Source organism: Bos javanicus, chromosome 19 (genome assembly GCF_032452875.1).
Source record: "Bos javanicus breed banteng chromosome 19, ARS-OSU_banteng_1.0, whole genome shotgun sequence".
Taxonomy (NCBI): Eukaryota; Metazoa; Chordata; class Mammalia; order Artiodactyla; family Bovidae; genus Bos; species Bos javanicus.
The window spans coordinates 52,795,530-52,814,849 of NC_083886.1; the positions used below are offsets into that span (position 1 = coordinate 52,795,530).

The 19,320-nt window shown below is 62.3% G+C and overlaps 1 protein-coding gene across 5 annotated transcripts in view; it reads right to left on the reverse strand.

Annotated features, from left to right (window-relative positions):
- Positions 1 to 876: 876 nt before the first annotated feature.
- BAHCC1 (BAH domain and coiled-coil containing 1) overlaps positions 877 to 19,320 on the reverse strand; it is a 62,426-nt gene continuing 43,982 nt past the window's right edge. For 4 of the 5 annotated variants that reach the window (XM_061392592.1, XM_061392590.1, XM_061392591.1 and 1 more), the window contains 18 exons: positions 17,706 to 18,551; positions 13,567 to 13,766; positions 13,288 to 13,424; positions 12,574 to 12,684; positions 10,285 to 10,405; positions 9,188 to 9,479; positions 8,258 to 8,440; positions 7,863 to 8,158; positions 7,546 to 7,653; positions 7,308 to 7,452; positions 7,105 to 7,219; positions 6,935 to 7,010; positions 6,707 to 6,815; positions 5,850 to 5,969; positions 5,497 to 5,673; positions 4,226 to 5,397; positions 3,866 to 4,102; positions 877 to 3,260 (listed from right to left, as the gene is read on the reverse strand). In XM_061392592.1, coding sequence (XP_061248576.1) covers positions 3,054 to 3,260; positions 3,866 to 4,102; positions 4,226 to 5,397; positions 5,497 to 5,673; positions 5,850 to 5,969; positions 6,707 to 6,815; positions 6,935 to 7,010; positions 7,105 to 7,219; positions 7,308 to 7,452; positions 7,546 to 7,653; positions 7,863 to 8,158; positions 8,258 to 8,440; positions 9,188 to 9,479; positions 10,285 to 10,405; positions 12,574 to 12,684; positions 13,288 to 13,424; positions 13,567 to 13,766; positions 17,706 to 18,551 — 4,652 coding nt within the window. In that variant the 3' untranslated portion in view covers positions 877 to 3,053. Of the gene's footprint in view, positions 3,261 to 3,865; positions 4,103 to 4,225; positions 5,398 to 5,496; positions 5,674 to 5,849; positions 5,970 to 6,706; positions 6,816 to 6,934; positions 7,011 to 7,104; positions 7,220 to 7,307; positions 7,453 to 7,545; positions 7,654 to 7,862; positions 8,159 to 8,257; positions 8,441 to 9,183; positions 9,480 to 10,284; positions 10,406 to 12,573; positions 12,685 to 13,287; positions 13,425 to 13,566; positions 13,767 to 17,705; positions 18,552 to 19,320 lie in introns of all 5 variants that reach the window. The other variant, XM_061392589.1, reaches the window with a different exon arrangement.

The following is a 19,320-nucleotide window of genomic DNA, read 5'->3' on the forward strand; positions in this document are numbered from 1 at the left end:
CATCCCCCGCGGAGGAAATGAGAAAGGGGAACAGGGCATGATCAGGGCTGGCCCGGGGCAGCCCCAGAATGGATGGGCTGGCAGCGTGTGCGTGCCCCTGTGTGAATGGCTCGCAGCTCCTGACAACCCTGGGGTCACAGCCCCACTACCCACACTTCTCTGCCCTGACCTGAGCTCCCCTCATTGGGGTCCCAGTCTCAGCTGAAGGGGTCCTCCCCAGGAGGTCTTAGAGGTGGAGGGAAAACAGCGCCCCCCTAGCTAGGGTTCCTGGGGGGCCCTCAGGGCTGCAGCCTCACTGAGCAGAGCTCTCTGGAAGGGGGGCTCACACTGAGATGTACCCCTGCCCAGCATCCCCCAGGCCCTGATGGGGGCCAACCATCCATTGAACAATCAGGACTGCTGTTTGAGTGTAAGTGCTGCATAGCTGAAAATATTTGTCAAATGAGTAAATTCATGCCTTCTGTGAGGAGACAGCGTCTGCTGTCCGGTCTGCCCAGACCCCTCCCCTCCACTTTGGGGACCACCTTTTCTCCCATGCCTGTACCTTCCCCTCCTCCCTTCCAGAGGCACCCGGCCTGGCCACATGTTCAGGCTGGACATCTGACCCACCTTGGGAGAGATCTATCAAGAGAGGGACCCTTGTCCTGGCAGGGGGGTGCGTCTCAAAGCCAAGGTCACTCCAAAGCCATTTTGGTCGCATGTGTCTCTCGAAGGCCCAGCCCCCCAATTCTAGGCTGTGCTAGGCTGCTGCAGGGTAGGCCTGCCGTTGCCCTAGTCCCTTGTCTGCTGAGACCCCGGCCTCTGGGGCCTCCAGGGAGTCCCTTTGGAACACACACATTGGACACTGGGGTGCAGTTAGGATTCTGGACCACTGAAAACCTGTACAATAGTTTATATATTTATTCTTAAGCAAGTTATCAATAAAAAATTTAATACTAAAATGCCTTTACATAGAGTTTGCTGTTCATAAAACCTTTGCATTTTTTTTTGTTTGTTTGTTTTTAGTGTTTACATTGAAAAAAAAAATCAACCATCCTCTTAGTTTACACATTTACATGAGTCGTGCTTTTGCCAGGTTTAACCACGGGGCGGGGCTGCGCTGTCCGTGCGCACACGGACAGAGGGGATGGGAAAAGAAAGCAAAGGACAGAAATCCACAGACGAGGGAGAAGAACCAATGGGAAGGCGGGAGGGCCAAGAAAAGGCTGCCTGTTTTGTTCCTTCCTGCCTTGCAGACTGGGGTTGGAAGTAGCCTCAGGTTCTGGTTTCCGCGGCTGGACCTTCCCCACATGCGCCTTGGCAACTGGCCGTGTCCTCTCCAAGGCATCTTTCCACTTCCCCAGCCGCCAGCAGGACCTTGGCCGCCGTCTCCAGGACGACCACCAGGAATGAAATATTGCACTCGAGCCGAGACAAAGGGGAGAGTTGGGGTGGGAGAGGATAGCTGGGGTGCAGGGGAACCCCTCCCTGTCCCTGTACTTTCCTTGGAACCGCCAGGGCAGGGGAGGGGCCCTCTGGGTGGGCGGGGTGATTTCCTGGTTGCAAAGAAAAGGGGGCCCAGGCACCCGCCGACTTGTTTCCCAGGTACCTGGTGTGGGTCTGTGGGTCACACAAGAGCCCGTGCGAAGGAGCAGTGGCTAACTTGGGGGGCCTTCCTGGGGCTCTCAGTGAGGCCAGGGGACCCTCAGTGTGACATGGGAGCATGGAGCCCTCAGTGCGTTTCTTGTGGGGGAGGGAAGGGCTGTTGGGTCATGGGCCTGGCTTGCCCTGCCTGTCCCTCTTGGCCTCAGGAGAAGCGAAGGGTGACGTGTTCTCCGGGGTTACTGGGGTGGTGCTGAGGGTCTGGGACACCCATGCAGCACAACAGTAGTTACGGCGCTGGGCAGAGCAGCGCTCCTTGTACCCGAGGCTGGGGTGTGGGCAGGAGGAACCCTGCTCTGGGCCCCAAGCACTAGCCTGCCAGGCCATCAGCCCTGCCAAGTGGCTGCAGAAAAGGCCCGCAAACCTCCACGTGAGCTGGGGAGGGCCAGTTCCTTTCCTGCTCAGGGTGGAAGCTGGGCAAGCTGATCATTGAAACGGAAATCAGAAATTACTTGGAATATTCAGGAAATAAAATCAAAACATCACCCTTTCATATTGATAGTTTGAAACATTTGTTCATTTTTGCTTTGTTATAAACAGAGGTAAGATACATATGGCTGCAGTCACACTTTTGGGCTGGGGAGCCTGCTCCTGGCTTCCCTTCTACCCGCCGAGGGACCCTTATCATCAACCTCCCCCAATACTTTTTTCCCAGGAGATGAATTAAAAGGAAATAAACTCGAGTGTGACTTCCATCTTAGACAGTCCCCCCAAGAGGTCAGCAGGTATAATCTAGGGTTCTGTCTGATCCCTCCTGTGGCCTCTGGCCCCTTAGACCACGCCCCAGCTGCCTCTGTCGTCACAGACGCCCCAGTTGGAACTCAGCTAGGCTGAGGAAAACAGTGCATTTTCAAAGAAAACCCCCCAGAACAAAATCTCTACACACACACATACACAGACACACACACACACTCACCCACACACACCCTTGTCACGCGTGTGGGGAAAAAAAAATCCTTTTCCACTTTTTTCCATAAAACTTCCCCGCAAGGAATACAATATTTACATAGAGAAATAAATAGACAACACACCTGATTTCTGCTTTCCCTGGTGGGAGACAGTCGGAGGTACTAGGGAAAATATGGCTTGGATTCTAATCTCTCGTGAACTGCCGATGCGGGAAAACAGAGAGGGCCGGCGGGTCCCAGTTGGGGGCACGGCTGACCCTCCGCAGCAGACGGATGGGACTGGGTTCCGACGCCTAAAAGCTCTCTCGCTTTCCAGGGAAAATAATAATAATAAAAAAAAGCCTGGATCTTGCCTTGGTGGGTTTGCATATTTGCTCAGACTCGCCCCTCCGAGGTGTGGGCCAGCCTCCTACTCAGAAGCGTGGGGCTGCGTCCTCTTGTGCCTGTGGCTTGCACGCCGGGCACCGCTGGGTGGGTGGGTCACCTGTGGCCATCCGCGCAGAGTCAGCACAGAATGGGCACGCCGTCAGCTGTCACCAGGCGCCCCGTGGTGGGGTCGTAGGTGCCCGCCAGGTAGTAGAGGTCCCGTCGGTCCTGGTACTTGCGGCTCCGTGTCATCTGCTCATACTGCTCGCGCCCTACGACCTGGCACTTGTGGGAGATGGTCTGCACGTCGTTCTCGTCCTCATGGCAGGACTGGTATAGCGCGTTCTGCCGGGGAGCGGGGTAAGGAGCGCCCGGGGTCAGGTCTGGCCTGGGACAGCACACCCCACCCAACCCCAGGACCCTCAGTTCTGGATAGGATTGTAACCGTGTGGCGCGGGAGCCAGCGCCTGGAGCCCCAGCAGGCGGGCAGAGTGGGAGAAACACTTTTTTCCGCACCATCTGCAAACACGGTTCTCAGGGAAGACAGGACAGCGTGCTGGGGGTGTTTAGGGTCTTAGGTTGATTTGGGCAGGCAGGGACCAGAAGGTCTGCTGTAGGGGGCACTGCTGAGGGCAGGACCTGCTTGGTGCTACGTGCTGCCGTGGGTCACAGCCCCCCACGAGGTGAAACTGTCACCCACTCCACTAGGAGTCATAGAAGCAGTCGGGGAGGGATCCAGGTGGCCTGGCTCTAGGCCTGAGCCCTCAGCCATGTTACTCCCTGTGGGGCTCGTGTGACCCTTGGCGCCTTGAGGTGTGGGGACAGGGAGGGGGGATGTTCATTCCCCTTCTTCCCACTGGTGCTAGTTTGCTAAGATACCTCTTCCCAAGGCCCCCCACTCTGAGCCTGCCCAGACCCCCAGGACCCCAGCCCCCACCAGGCGGCCCCACCTTCCCGTCGCTCTGCCGCTTCCCCAGTTTGGTCTCCTCCGGATGGTAGAACCACTTGACCTTCACCACCATGTTGCTGCCCCACGACTCCCACATGCTCTCGATGCGGCCGATGTAGGGCAGGTTGGGCCGCCCGGCCGACAGGAAGACCGCGCAGTCCCCGATGCGAAGCGTCTCCTTGCCCCGGACGATAGCCTTGTAGAACAGCTTCCTGGCCTTCCCCTTCATGCCACGCCTCTGCAGGAGACAGCCAGGGGCACAGGGTGGGCAGGGGACACAGGCCGGAATGACAGAGAGACAGTGTGCAGGAGAGACAGATGGCATATCTTGAGGGCGCTTGCGCAGGCCAGGCCCACCTACCTGCGTGGGGTTCCCCGACCACTTCCAGAGCTGCCGGGCGGGCAGGAAGGCTGAAATCTTTGGCCGGTTTTCCACGGAGGGCAGCCGCTGCCTCCGGGACAGCTCTTTGGCTTTGGAGAAGCTCAGGGCCTCCTTGCGCTTGAGCCGGGGTCTGTTGCCGCTGGGGCCCGCGCCCGCTCCCCCACTGGCCACGGCAGCCCTGGACAGGAAGCAGCGCTGGGCATGCGGGTGAGGGCCGCCCCCCTTGGAGCGCAGGGCCTCGGGCTGGGCCAGGAGGGCGGGCACTGGGTGGGTGAGGCATGTCTGCAGCAGCAGGGTGGGGTCCTCCTCATCCGAGGTGTAGGAAGAGCCCTCGTCGTCCGAGGAGCAGAGGCTGGAGGTGGACAGGGAGCCCGAGGAGGAGGAGGTGGATGAACCCGAGGACGAGGAGGACACGGACAGGCGGGCGAGGAAGCGGGAGGGCACGCCGGGTGCCAGGCCAGGCCCGTCCTCCTCCTCGTCTGAGTAGGAGCTGTGGCAGTCGCTGTCGCAGGGCAGCGGGTACTCAGCCTGGCCTGCGAACTTGCGCAGCGCCAGCCCCATGGACAGCGGGTGGACGGGCGCCCGCCCCTTCCTGTCCTTGCCCATGAGGGCCGGGTGCCCGTAGCTGGGGCTGGGCAGGGACCTCCCTGGCCTGGGTCCCGAGTCCTTGTCGCCAGCATGTAGCGCCTTGCAGTTCTTGCTCTTGGGGGAGGTCACGCCCTCGTGGTCCAGCTTGACCAGGAACTCGCTGCCCGCCCGCCGCCGCCCGCCCTTCTCAGCCTCGGCCTTCTTGGCCCGCAACAGTTTGTGGGCACCCCCGGGCAGGCCAGGCCCAGCCCCGCCAACGAAGGGCGCGTAGGAGCTGGCCAGGCTGCTGAAGGAGTCAGCGCGGAAGCCGTTGCCGAACACGGGTGGCGCCACACTGTGCATGGGGAACAGGGCCTCGCGGGCCCGCAGCTTCTTGGCGCTGCCGTTGAGCTGGAAGAGGTTCTGCAGCATGCCCGGCCCCTTGCTGCCTGCTGCGGCCACTGCCTTCCGCTTGGTCTGCGCCACCGCTGACCAGCTCAGCAGGGGGCTGCCCCGGCGGCCCAAGAAGTGGTCTGAGGCACCGGCGGGGGGCTTGGCACCAGAGGTCAGGAGCTCTGCTTTGCCTGGGGAGAGGCCAGGTAGAGTCAGAGAAACCACCCGCCCACCCTTCCTCCCCCGCCCCCACTCCTGAGGGAGTTCCCCACCCGAGGTCCTGTGAGTACCAGCTTTGTCTTTGCCTGTGGATTTCTTCCCGGAGGTCTTTGAGGCTTCGGACCCGTCATGAGCCTTAGGAGACAGGCTGGGAGCAGTGGCCTCACTGGGCGGGGGCGCCTCACAGGAAGATTTCTTGGTCCTCCGGCAGCTGCTGGACACCAGCAGGGCTGGCGAGGGCTCCGTGCCTGCAGGGTGGACCAGGGGCCTCAGTGCTGTGCTGCTGGGGCGACCTCTTCCCCGTGAGTCTCCTCTTGGGAGACCAGGGAGCCTATGTCTGGACCCAGAAGAAGCCCGCCGAACTCCAGCTGTATGGGCTGACCCAGGAAGGAAGAACGCCACCCTAGAGGGCCCCGGGGCTCACACTGGATCTTGAAGTCCGGAGGCAACAGCCTGATGTTGGAGACGGCGATGTGGCCAGTGTCCCCATCATCAAACTCCACCACCACGGAGTCCAGGTCCTCTTCCTCATCACTGGAGGCACCTGGAGACAGAGCCCACCTAAGCATACTGCCCTCCGCTCCGTGCCCAAGAGGCTCTCCCAGGTGGCCGGGTGGCCGGGACAGGAGAATGATGGGATGGGCTCCAGAGCGCCTGACAAATGATGCTGGGACATTCTGCTCCCTGATCACATCTGACCTTGGAGCTGCCGTGGCAGCCAGGAGCAGCCCGCCTCCCCTCCTGAAGTGCCGCAGAGAGGCAATATTACCGCCATCCATCACCGGCATCCCCGGGCACACGCGCAGGGACACAGGGCCCCGACCTCCCCCTGTGCACAGGCTTACGGATGCAGACACATGCCTGGCTGAGGCCTGCCAGCCGATTTGCCCACCCACCTGTCCGACCCCAGGGTCCCCACATCCTGTGCCAGGGGAGCAGGGAGCGGAAGGATTCACCCCAGTGCCCAGGTGACCAGTTCATAACCCTCAGGTCCGGGGCTCTGGGGCCCCTCTCTGCTAGGCCTTCTGGTCAGCCAGAAGCTCCACCCTGTCCCTACCTAGGCAGCCCCTCGCCTTTTCCTGTTGACCAAGGAGCTGAGGTTATCATCTGTCTTATCCGACCCGCTTCGGCCTGGGAAGCAGGGCTGGTAGGAAGCCTTGCTTGAGAGACAGGGTTCCCCCGCCCCGGCACCCTAGGGGTCTTGGAGGGGCCTCTGGTCTGTAGCTTTGCCTGAGGGGAGGAGTTGATGGGCCTCGGTGGGGGTCCCCGGGTGGCGCTCACCTCGCACTACATTGCCTGGATACAGGCAGCGGGACTTCTGGCTCCAGTAGGCACAGACCCTTGTGCCAGGCGGGAGGTACCGGCTGGACTGTGGTCGGACATCCAGAACCTGCGGGAACAGTAGTTCGGCAGCCGTGAGCGGGCTGGCCAAGGGGTGCCCAGGAGGGGCTGGGTGCCGTCAGGCCCACCTCCCTGGGGTGGTGAGCCGAGCAGGGGCTGTCCCCTCACCGCCTCCTGCAGCAGCTGCTCCAGAGAGTAGATCCTTTGCCGGTTGCCTCTCTCTCCCTCAATGACGATGCTGTAGCTGGGGGTGGGGGGGTGCATGGCAAGAGGTGCATGAGACAGGCTTGCAGACCCCTCTGCCCACAGCCCTCCCTGCACACACGCTGGGGCCTCACATGTCGGGGGGCTGCAGGGTCCTGACGCTGCCTGCGTACAGCAGACTGTCCTCCTTGGGGATGAGCACAGGCAGCCCGTCCTGCAGGTCCTCCTTATGAATGGTGCACGAGCGTGCTGGGGAGACCAGGGCGTCAGTGCCCGGCCCCCCGCCTGCCTACCACCGCCCCTCCCTGATGCTCTGTGCCCGCTCCTGGCCGCTCACCCAGGGCGGCGCTCTGCTCGGCGCTCAGGGGGCCACTGGCCTCCTCCTCTTCCTCGTCCTCCGAGAGGCAGCTGCTGTCCTCAAACTCAAAGTCGTCCTCCACGGCAAAGCTCTCCAGCAGCCGACTTACCGCCCGGCCCTTGCCCTGGGGGCCAGAGGGGTCAGCTCCCTTGGGACGGGTTGGGGGGTGGGGGGATCAAGGCCGGTCGGTCTCCTGGGGTTGGGGCAGGGATGCTACCTGTTTGCCAACGGCCTTGGTTTTCACCTTGCCCGCCTTCCGGCCCCTCCCCAGGATGGCCTTGGCGTTGCGGGGCGACAGGGCGATGGACAGGGCCCCGTTCTTCCGCTGTTGGAGGAGAGGGGTGAGGTGAGGGTGGTACAAACCTCCTTGCCCCCAGTGTGCCCGTGGAGTGACACAGACAGACCCCGAGTATGAGTCCCAGGGTGTGACTTGGTGTAGCAAGTAGAGGAGAGTGGGGTGAGGGTCCCCAAAGGCTTTCCACATCCAGCACCCACCGCCGAGCCCAGGACCCTGGGGCGCCCGCCGGCCCTCACCCGCAGCCCCGGCTGGAGCACGGTGCTCTTGCGCGTGGCTCTCTTGAGGCGCTCGCTGGCCAGCCTGCTGCCCTCCTCGTGGCAGGTGAAGGCCCGGGCGGGGCCGCAGAGGGCTTCCCTGCCAGGCGCAGCCCCCGGCTCTGCCCGCAGGCCACCCTTGGCCTTGGGCCTCTTCTTGCCGGGCCCACCTGGGGGCCTGCGTCCCGGGGCCCGCTCCAGCTTGCTGCCCACCTTGGTCTTCACTGTCCTCCGCTTGACCTTGACCTCACTCTCGGGGCTGGACAGGCGGCAGGCCCCTGGGGAGGCGGGGAGAGCAGGCGTCGCAGGAGCCCCAGCTGCCTTCCAGGGCCCCTACCGGCCCGGCCTGCCCCAGTCCACCCCGGCCCCCTGGGTACCTAGCAAGCTCTGCCTCTCCTTCTTCTTCTTGGCCTTCTGGTTGGCCTCCATCTTGACCACGGAGGAGGGCGAGGGCCCCAGCACGGCCATGCGGGCCCCAGCGTGTAGCACCAACCCGGGCTCCTTGGGGGGTTCTTCTGTCTCCAGCAGACCATCACAGTTTTCACTGTCCGAGCCGCTGTCTGTGGGGAGGTGGATGGTCCAGGTGACTTGGCATCAGAGCAGCGCCATTTTGGGGTACGGCTAGGGGAGTGGATGGTTCATGTGTGCGGATGTGTCAGGGGCCGAGTAGATTCCGTCACTGTCCCATGGGGGCTGCTTTGGGGCAGACACCCGGGCCAGGTGTCCAGGTGAGGGTGTTTGGACCAGGAAGGAGAAGGGACGGCCTCTCTGACCTCCCTCTCTCTGTCTCAATCTCCCTTTCTTACGCCCTGGACAGTGGGGCACCCACCTTGCAGGGCTGAGGGTCCGCATCCCCGGGGGCAGCCCCTTTCCCTCCCTCGTCCTCCTGCCAGATGCCCTCTGGCTTCCTGCTTCCTCTTCCTTCCCTTTGTTCTTTCCCAGGCGGGACCTGGAGGAGGGGGCAGGGGCTGGCAGAGAGGAAGGATCTATTTTTCCAGGCCCCTGTCTCTGAACATGTGTGTCTGCTGGGGGCCAGATAACCTCTCCAGGTCACCCGGCGGGACATGGCAGGAAGGCCGGCTGGAGCAGGCAGAAGGGCTATTTTTAACCCCTCCTTCCAGGATGCATCCAGCTGTCTGCTTCCTCCCCATGGCCCCCTGCGTGGGGGTGGGACACAGAGAATCCATCCTAGGCCAGCAAGAGGGTCTCCCTGGGTCTGGCACACTCCAAGAGCTCCTGACCACCCCCTGCCCCAGCCCCTAGTGAGCGCGGAGGTCCTGGTCGCATTGCTTGGACCAACAACTTGCCTGCCTCACGAGCTGCGGCCACCGCCGGCTGGGCTGGGAACTTAGGTGCCTCCCTGCCGCCAATGCCGCCATCCGGCTGTGGGTGCCGGGCCGCCCCAGATGCCTTGGCATTCTTGGCTCGTGACAGCTTCTTCCGGATGCGACCCCCTGAAGTGGCCTCCTTCCGCCGGAAGGGGCTGAGGCCAGTGGGCAGCCCCTTGCTCTTGACCTTCGGCTTCAGCTGGGCCACCTTGTGGGCCACAGCAGATGCCAGGTCGCCCTGACTGCTGCTCTTCTTGCACCGAACCTTCTCCTGTGAACAGGCAGGTGGAGGCTGCAGTCACTGGGGACCCCGACCCTGAGCCATGGCCCTGCAACCTCCGGCCACCCTTCTACCAGTGGTAGGTAGGCTTGAGAGGTGGCCTGGCCCTCTCAAAATGACTGAGAGGGCTCTGGCCTCCCAGTGGAGTCTAAACTTGGGCCTGTCTATCCCCCATTTCACTGCCTCTCCAGGCGCCCAACCTACTCAGGTTTGGGGAGGGAGGCCAAGGACCCAAGTGCCTGTCCTGGAGACAGGGACCAGCCTCCTGCTAGGGGAGGGTCAGGCAAGGTGACAACAGGCTCAGACCCTCCTCTCGCCTGTCCCTCCCAGGACCCTATAATAGGAGTGGGGTAGGATGTATCCACTGCACTGAGAAGGAATGGGGGGCCTGGCACCCGGGGGGAGCCCGTCCCAAGGGAGGAACAGCTGTCCTTGGCCCACCCTCTACACCAGGTACGCAGCAGGTATGCATCGTCCACCTGTGACCAGGGCAGCGTGTCCTGTGACCCGCGACACCTACGCGCTCTTTTCCTCTCGCTGGAGCGAGCAGAGGAGGCGGGTGTCGTGGAGCACAACCAGCTCCTCTCATACCTTCAGGAGCCCGCCTCTGTGTGAGGCGTACGAAGCTCGCTGGGCTTCATCTGCTCATCCGAGCAAAGGGACTCCAGCTGGGTGGTGGCTAGGGGTGCGGCGGGGCGGGCGTGTTCAGCCTGGGGCTGGCCTTCTGCCTGCCCCCTGTCCTGTTTGTCTGACGTCCTGCACCTGGTCCAAGGGGAAGGCTGCAGCGGGGACTCACCACAGACGCGGGCTGCAGACCCACGTAGGTGCCCTTCTCCAGCCGGCCTCGCTTCTTCGAAGGCTCATCATCGCCGCCCCGCAGCTCAGCACACAGCAGGCTCAGGCTAGACCGCACTGCCCTGGGAGCACGGGGGCGGAGGTCACACCTGGGCACCTGGGCCTCGTGCCCATGACAGGCCCTGGGGTGGCAGCCAGGGCAGGGTGTGCGGTGCAGCTCTAAGGCTGAAGACCCACTTCTCCCTGTGAGGGCCCTGCCTCTTTCCTGGCCAAGGCTGTGTCCCTGGGCCAGGCTCCTCCAAGCACCCAGAACTGCTGGGGCGGGGGGAGCCAAGCCAGTGCTGAGCCCCTGGGGCACCTGCTACCCAGTCGGCCCCCTCTGCCCGCTGCTCAGGGGCCACGGCCCTGCAGCCAGCTGGGCCACTGTGTGACCTGGCCTGTGGCCTCCTGGGCTGTAGCCTCAGTCTTTCTACCTGGAAAGTGAGGGTGCCTTTCACTGTGCCTTTTTACAAGGTAGGGGTGGGATCGTGCCGGTCCCCGGCCTGGCCCTTAAAGAGTCCAAAGGCCAGCAGCTACTGCAATTAGGAAAAAAGAGGGAGTGAGGAAAGTCTGCTGAGAATGGGGTCCACGTGAAGCATCTCTACCACGGTCAGGAAAAGGATGGGGGGGCAGTGGCCAGAGAAACTCGTGCCCAGGCTCTGCCTCCTAGCCCCTGGGACTCCCACTGCTGGGCTCAGACCCCTCAGAACTTTGTCCCTGCCTTCAATTCCTGATCTCAAAGGAGGGACTCTGAATCTCCCCCAACCCGGCTCCCGAGCCCTGGGAGCTGCTGACTCTGAGCCTGGTTCCCTGTGTCCCACAGGTATAACGCTGAGAGCTCTGCTCTGTCCTTGGCCAAACAGGGGCTGGGGGCTGGGCCTCTCACCTGCGCTCTCCCTCCCCACATAGCATTAATGAAAATGAGTCCCAGATGGAGGCCGAGGGCCCTGACCCAGCCCTGGCCTTGTGTGGCCAGAAGTCAACTTTTACCTTCCTGCCCGGAGAGGCCAGCCAGGAAGCCGGCCCGCAGCCACGCGTGGCCCCCAGGCGTTGGCCCTCCCACTTCCTGCCTGGGCCCAACTGTCGGCAGCTACTGCAGGGTAGGGGCCCAGAAGAGGGATGGAAAGTGGAGAGGAGCCCGAGATGGGGAGAGGTGGGAGGGAACCCCAGTCCTTAGGAAGGGAGGGCCCTGGCTTTGGTTTCCTTCCCCCGCCAACCAGGGCCTGCTTTCTCAGGTCAGAGGGGAAAGTGGCCAGACGCAAGCACCAGGACCTGGCTTCCAGGCTCGGGCTGGCGCTTGGTGCCAGGTGGGTCTGAGACAAGTGTGGGGCAGCCTTGACAAGAGGATCCCTGACAGGGCCCCCTGCCAGGCCCTGGCCTTAGCCAGCAGCCCCCACAGTTCTGGCTAGTCCTCAAAGGGAGCCCCCTGGAGCCCCCTCCGGGTGACACCTGGGCAGGGTGGAGGGACAGCGCCGGGAGGCTCCCCCCAGCCATATGGTGCGTCCCCTCCCCCGCCCGCAGCCGAGGCGAATTCCCCTCCCTGTAACCTTCTCGGCATTTGCTAATGTTTTGTGACATAAAGCCCTGAGATTAATTTTTTGCCTCTGTCTTAATTGAAGGAACCATTTAGTGCCGATTTAACTATTATTACCAAATCATCAGGATTGATGCAGTGCGCACACGCCGCGCCAATCGTGTTTGGAGGAACTCGAGGATTTATGCAAATGGGCCTGCCGGGAGAGGCAATTTGTAGCCGAGAAGGACAATTATACCAGGCCCGGGAGTGCGCCAACGACTGCGCCGGGCGGGTAATGGATAATAACCGCGTGCCGGCAGCCGTGCGCAGCACCGCAGCGTGACCAACGACTCTATACGGTGCAGATAAAGAGGCTTTTACGCAACGCCGCCTCGCACTCGTGGGACCGGGCGGGGGCTGGGGCCAGGCAGGGGGTATGCCACCGCCCTGGCCATGGCCAGGTGCGTGGGGCTGGTGTGGCCACGTGCCAGGCCCAGGGGGTGGGGCTTGTATGAACTGAGCTCAGGACCCTGGACACCGCAGCACTCACCACCACGGCTGGCCTGGGGTTCTGGGTCTTCAGGAGAAGCTGTGAGGGGGGGGCTCTTGCAGCCCCGGGAGCCAGAGAGGAGCCCAGCCCCACTGGTCAGGCCTTAAGGGCACCTGGGCCAGCCCAGCCTCATTGAGTAACCTCAGCCCTAGGCACCCCACGGGACCCCTGCACCCAGGACTCACTTGACTTTCTTGCTGTCACTGGGGCGCAGGGCAGGCAGCAAACTGGAGTATTTGCGCTTCCGTGGCCGGCCAGGCCCTCGCCTGGCAGGGCTCCTCGAGCTCTCGTCTCTCCTGGGGACCGCAGGAAGGGTGGTCAGAGGTTGATGCCCTTCCTGGCTCCCTAACAAGTGTCCAGCAGAGGTCACCGCCCTTGGGGGTATGGTGGGAGCTAGCTGTCCCAAGACTGGGCCTGGGGAGCCTGGCCGCCCGTGGAGGGCATGGCTGAGCCAGGGTCCTACCATCCCTGCTTCCCAGTTCCAGCCGTCCTGTACACACCAGTCACGTAAGCTGCCACCACTGCCATGACAAATTTGGAATTTCCTCTGCCCCTCCAAGCCCAATCCTGCCCTGGCCCCTCTCTACCCTCACCCTTTGCCCCACTACCCAAGGACCAGCCTCTGTCCTGCACGAGCCTCTGCTGCGTAATTCTTCCACCCCACACTGTACCGCACCTTGGATTCTCTACTGGGTGACTGCCTCATGGTTCCACTGCCTCTGGAGACCTTCCCAGGCCCCCCGCCTTCTGGCCCCCGCTCAGCCCATCACACACAGGTTTACCCCCGGCCACAAGGCGATGGCCCTGGGCTGGGCCGTGCCCACCTCTGCCCTGAACTGGCGGCGTCTCCACAAGCCACACTCCCACCCTCTCCACCCCACTGCCAGCCTGGGCCATACTCATGGTCGTGCCTGCGCTGCAGCCGGGCCAGCTCCCGCTGCTTCTCCTTGTAGCGCCTTTGCAGCTCCGCCAGCTGCACGCGCATCTCCACCTCCTGCGTGTCCAGCCGATCGATGGCAGCCTTCAGTGGGCACACCTAGTGGGCAGGGGCACAGGGGCCTGTGAGCCCAGCTAGGGGACCACGATGGGGTGTGCGGGCAGCCAGCCTGGGCACTCGAGGCCCCGCCCACCGTCACGGCAGTGGGCAATGGGGGCGACCAGGGACCCCTACCACTCACAGGCTTGGTCTTGGGGGTCCAGGTGTCCTTGCGCCGCAGGATCTGCATGCGGGGGGTGAGGGTGGGAGCCCTGCAGGGGTCAGCAGTGGGGGGCTGGGCCGAGGAGGCGGGGCTGTCCAGGTTAGCGGCTTCGACCAGGGACCAGGCTGAGGCCAGAGTGGCCAGGCGCTGCAGGTTGAAGGCCAGCACCTCCTCCTCCTCTGCAGGGGACAGGAGGGTCAGTGTGATGACAGCAGGCCACACACTGTCCCTCAAAGAGTCTCTTGACGTCACCTTGCATCTCAGCGCAGCCCAGGCTGCCCCTCACCCCCAGCCTGCATCATGCTCCCACCCCATACCACCACCTCACCCATAGGCTGTCCGGCTCCCTGAGACACGCAGGCCAAGGACGAGGGTGAGGCGGCCGGGAACAATGAGACGGTCCCTGGTCAGACACCTAGCCCTCGCTTCAGCTCTGGGTGAGGGAGATGTCACCCTCGGCTACCGCGGGCCAGGCCAGTTGGAATGGCACAAGTCCTCAGGACAGTGACCAAACGATTTCGTTAAGGCATAGGGCTCATTGCGCTTCTAACAGCAACTGCCTTGCATTTTTGCTTTCTTCCAGATTCATGAAAACGTGGAGTGTCACAGCCCTGGTGGGTGGGGAGGGACAGCCCAGTGTGGGGTCACAGCCCGGCCAGTGGAGGGCAGTATCCATTCATGAGACAGGCCTGGAGTGAAGACTGGGGGCTGAATACAACCATGAGGAGGGGCTGGGGGCAGAGACGGGGGTGGGGGTAGGGCACACGCAGGTGGGCAGATCCTATGAGCAACAGCTGGGGAGGGACCGGCCAGGATGAGCCCTATGGGGTCAGATAGTGTCCCTAGGGCTAGAGGTGTATAGTGGGTAGTCGTGACGTCTAGAACACACAGCCAGTTCTGCCCCTGAAGAAGACCTGAGAGCCCAAACACCCCAGTGCTAATGAGCACACCTACACCCTGAACGTGGCTTCTAATATCCTCTGAAAAAAGGCATCAGCCTTCTTGGGGACATTGCCCAAGAGGGTTTGGGTATGAGCTGGGAACACAGGATGTGCTCAGAGAACGATCCAGCTGAAGGGGCCAAACCTGAGACAATTCAATCACCAGATTAAATGGTGACAGTGACACATTATAATAGATTGAAGTGAATAAATATCCGCAAGTTACACTGATATAAATAATGAGTGAATCCAACGTTTGAAAAGGAACGCGATATCACATCATTTCAAAGACACTTCCCACTGAATAACTACAATAGAGGAGGTGCCCGGTCAAAGCCTTGATGGAGCCATCAGGGTGACCCAGTCTCAGTGATAGGACAAAGCACAGGCGGACACCGGAAGTTCAACCCTCTGGATGCAGTGCTGGGCCAAGGCCAGAGGTGGGGTGCTGGGTCAAAGGTGCCCTGGGAAGACAGTGGAGGGGCTGCGGGAGCTTTCTTCTCCTACCTCAGGCTGGGGCACTGGTATCTGCAAATTCCACTTCAGCTAAAAGTTCCACAGGGTCTCCCTGTCCCTTGAGGTCACTGTAACTGCTAGGAAGCCTCCCTGTTCCTCCCTGCCTCTCACTTACTCCTCAGGCTAAGCCTGCTAAGATGGCAAAGTTTTGCAGGTGAGCTCTGGGGGGGGGCAGGTATGGGGGGCTCAAGGAGATGGCAGGGGTGCTGGTGGTGCTGGGCTCTTCTCTGGGCTCCAAACGAGACCTTGCCTTGCTCTCCAGTTCAGGGAGCTGCCTGGGCAGACAACAATAGTCCTACCTGCCAAGCCTCCAGGTCTACACCCCGTGTCCCAGGAGGGATGTGGGGCTGGGCTCTCCAGGCAGGTTGAGGCTCCACAGGTACAGAAAAGGCCCAAGACTTGGGTTTCCTCCCAACCAGCCAGGCCGGTAGAGGCTCTTGGGGCCAGGAGCAGGTGGGAGGAGGGAGTGTAGCAGATCAAAAGGGATCAAAAGGGGGGGTCTCAGCTCATCATGTAAACTGGGCGGGTCACTCAGGAAAGAAGGGGCAACCATACTCTGGGACGGGGCCTGGGCTTCACAAAATCCCTGGGTAGATGGGAAGCGCAGTGGGCACCATGGCCCCTGGTGGCCACTCCAAGTGCAGAGTGGGGCATTCTGGGCGCCTCGGGGATGGGCCCCTGCAGGCAGGCCTAAAAATCCATGGTCAGACAAGCGAATGGCCAGAGGTGTCCGACTTCCTCAACCTCAGGACTCTGTCTGGGGCCTGAGTTCCTGTCCCAGCTGGAATGGAGGTCTGTGGGCTGGGCAGCCTGCCCACTGAGCTCCCTGGACTTGAGCCCAGATGGGGGATAAGCCAGGGTCCTGGGCCAAGTCCTACTGGTGGGAGCAGTGAGGGTTCTGGAGGCCCACGCTGTTGAGAGTGGAGCTGGTTCCAGCGTGGGAGCGAACGGCCTGGGGCCCGGCTATGGAGCCGGGGGCCACGTCACCTTTCTCAGCCTGGTTGCCACCTCACTCACTTCTCAGGGGTCCCCGTCTGGCCTTTCAGCAGCTCTCCCCAGCCTGGGATGTACTTCAAGGGGATGTACTCAAGGACAAGAGGGCGAGAGGCCCTGCCGACTCTCTGGGATCTTTTCCCTCCCTCTCCCCTCCGCATCCCAGCCTGTTCCCAGGATGTTCTTCTCCCATCTTCTCCTGTGAGTCCTGCCTTTTGCTCCGAAAACAAGCTGATTTCCTAATTAATTTCAGGCAAGGCAGTCACTGAGCTTGTAAGGAACAGCTCCAGAGCAGAGAGGCTGTGCAGACCGGCCAATTAACTGGGACAGTGGGAAGGGGCGGGCCTGGGAGCGGCAGAAGGGGAGGGTGAAGTCCCGAGGGCTCTAAGAAGGGAGGGTGGGGGGCTTGGGAGAAACAAGAGGGGAGAGTGGGGGCTTGCAGGTTCCAGAAGGGGAAGGTGGGGTGGAGACCCAGCAGTGGCGGCAGGGCCTGGCCTGGACTGGCAGCTGCAACGCCCACAATGGGACACACGTGGTCTACACGTGAGCTTTCATTCAATGAATGGGCACAGGTCCAGCAGGCATTCACAGGCACAGACCGGGTGGCCATACACATGGTGCTTGGCATCGGCTCAGTGCACCCTCACGCCAGCCACACTCACAAGGTGACTTGGGCAGGAGAGCCCCCTGCCCAGGGCCACCCCACCCCACCTTTCCAGGGGTCATGACCAGCAAGGGCTCACTGGCTCACTCTCCTCACCAGGACAGTGGTGGCCCCTCTGGTCAGACAGCAGGAGGAGGGAGTGACACAGAGGCCTTCAGGGAAATTAACAAGAACTTTCGCTTATCTCCACGCAGCACAAGAGGTGCTGGCGGCTGGCTGTGGGCTGTGAGAGCTTCATTATGGTGAGAAGACGGGCAGGCCAGCTGAGGATGTTGTTGGGTTCTTTCTATAAATGTCGACTGGGTACAGTGCCTGGCTGGGGGTGCTTCCCCTTGCCCCCCTGGGGTTCCAGCTGGGAGAGCCTGGGGGGAGTCTCGGGGGGGGAACCTAAGGGCTAGAGAGGCCTAAGCAGAGGCCTGACCCTTGGGTGGGATGCAGGGAGCCCAGGAGCAACTTGCCCAGCAGGTCAGTTCTGGGGGCCTGGTGAGGCTTAGGGGGCCTCACCTCCCCAGGGCCCCTCCTCCCAGGGCCTGGGAGGCGAGGGTCACTGTGTCTTTAGCTGGACCCCATGCAGGTATCAGGTTCGGGAGCTGCAGAACCCAAGGTGGAGATAGCTTGCAGAGAGAGCGCCATCTCTCCTTCCCTTTCCTGGCTGTGAGATCATCGTAAGTGACCTGGGCCCCCCACCCCCCGACCTGTGGGCCTTGGCATCCTTGTGCATAAAATGGGGACAACCTTGAGCACACCCCCTGCCTCCCAGGGCATCGTGAGAATCCCAGGGGTCTTCCTGACACCACCATCGGGGCCACAGGCCTGGCCCTGAGGCCTTGCCCCCATGGCCCAACCTGCAGGTGGGGCTGGACGTGATGCTGGAGGTGTGGGCGCACCTGCCTGGTTTCCTGACCCAGGGACACACTGTGGGGACAACTGAGTGGGGCTGAAGGTTGACCCTGAGTCTGTGCCTGAGGGTCCAGCTCCCGGGGCTCTGGAGGGATAGGGCTCACCTTGCAGGGCTGGCTCAGTCCTCTGCTGCTGGATCTCCAGGTCGGCCAGCTCGCTGAGCAGGGCAATTCCATGAATCCCTGAGCTACGGGGCAGGGGAGCTGTTCTGGGTGGCCCAGGGACAGCGGGGGGCGGAGAGTCCAGTGGGCCGATGCCAGGCAGGTCCCCCAGGTTGATGGTGGCTGCCACCAGAGCGTCCAGCCCGGGCAGCTCCCTGGGCAGCTGGCTGTTGTCAGGAGTTGAACCCCAGTCCTGCTCCTCTTCCTCCTCTTCTAGCTCGGCTTCCTCGAACTCGGCCACCTCCTCCGCCTCTGCTTCTGTAGGGGCTTGCTGTTTGCCCGGCTCGGCCTGATCCAGGGCGCCCAGGCTCCTCGCCGGCTGCTCCACGGCCTGGGGACCGGCCCCCAACGAGGGCCCCAGCTCTCCCTCCTCCCGCCCCTCCTCCGTGGTCCTTGCCTCTTGGGCCCCTCCTCCCTGAGTAGAATCAGCCTGGCCAGAGGCCTCAGGGCCCCCTCCCTCGAGGAGAGCCCCGCACCGCAGTTCTCGCAGCCCCTCCAGTGGACTGGGGTCTGCTGCCTTCCCCGGGGGTCCCCGCTCGGCAGGGTGGGGCGTGGTGGCAAGGTCCTGGGTGGCCTCCCTGGTCCCTGAGGGCAGCCCAGGCTCCTCCAGTTTCTGGGGGCTGCGGAGGCAGAGCTCCCCAGGCGGGAACGTCCTGGCCAGCTCAGGCTGGGGCCCCAGGGGGGCGGTTTGCATAGTTTCGGGGTCCGAGAGGTCAGATGAGTGCACGCTGCGGGGCAGGGAGAAGCCCGAGCTGGCCGCCGCGGGGCACGTGTATCCGGGAGGCAGGTCTGCAAGAGAGGAGCGCGGTCAGGAGAGCAGCTGGGGACAAGGGTGGCCTCCAATGCCCCAGTTCCACTGGTGGGGAGGGTCCCCAGCCAACCCTCTGCCTGTGAAACGTGCCAGGCAGGAATGGGGACACGGTGTGTTGAAAGGGGCAGAAGAAGAGCACCGGGGGCAGGAGGGGCGATTTCCCAGGCCCCCCTCCTCGATCAGGATGGTTGTGAGCTCCCCAGTTCCTGCCGCAGCCTTGGCGGGATGGGGGGATTCCTGGGGGGGTCCCTAGAGGCCACCTCTGGCATGTGTGGTGTGGCTAACCAGAAAAGGGGGGATTTTAAAACAAGATACTTGAATCAGAGTTTTCCCTGAACCAGAACGAGCTGGCAGCCTGTCGGAGGCATTACGCCCCATTAACTACAATAAAAAAAAAGAAAGCAAAAAAGTCTAAAACACACACACACACACACACACACACACACACAACCACCTCGGCTGGCTCAGCCTCCTTATTGTGGAACTGGGACGGGTTTTATGTTTGCCACATGGGCTTCCACTGTAAACTCTTAGCCTAATTCAGAGAGAATCAAATAGCTGTGGGGAGTTGGCGGGCAGTGGGTGGGAGGGCAGTTGCAGAGGCCGGGCTGGGCCTGGACCCTTCACCGCAGGCTGCTGCTCCTTGCCTCGGGCCCAAGCCGTGGCATTTCGGGCCCCCACAGTGAGAATGAGCTCCATGTTGCCCAGCTTCATGGCTGCTGCCCCGTGGTCCTGCCACCATCCCCG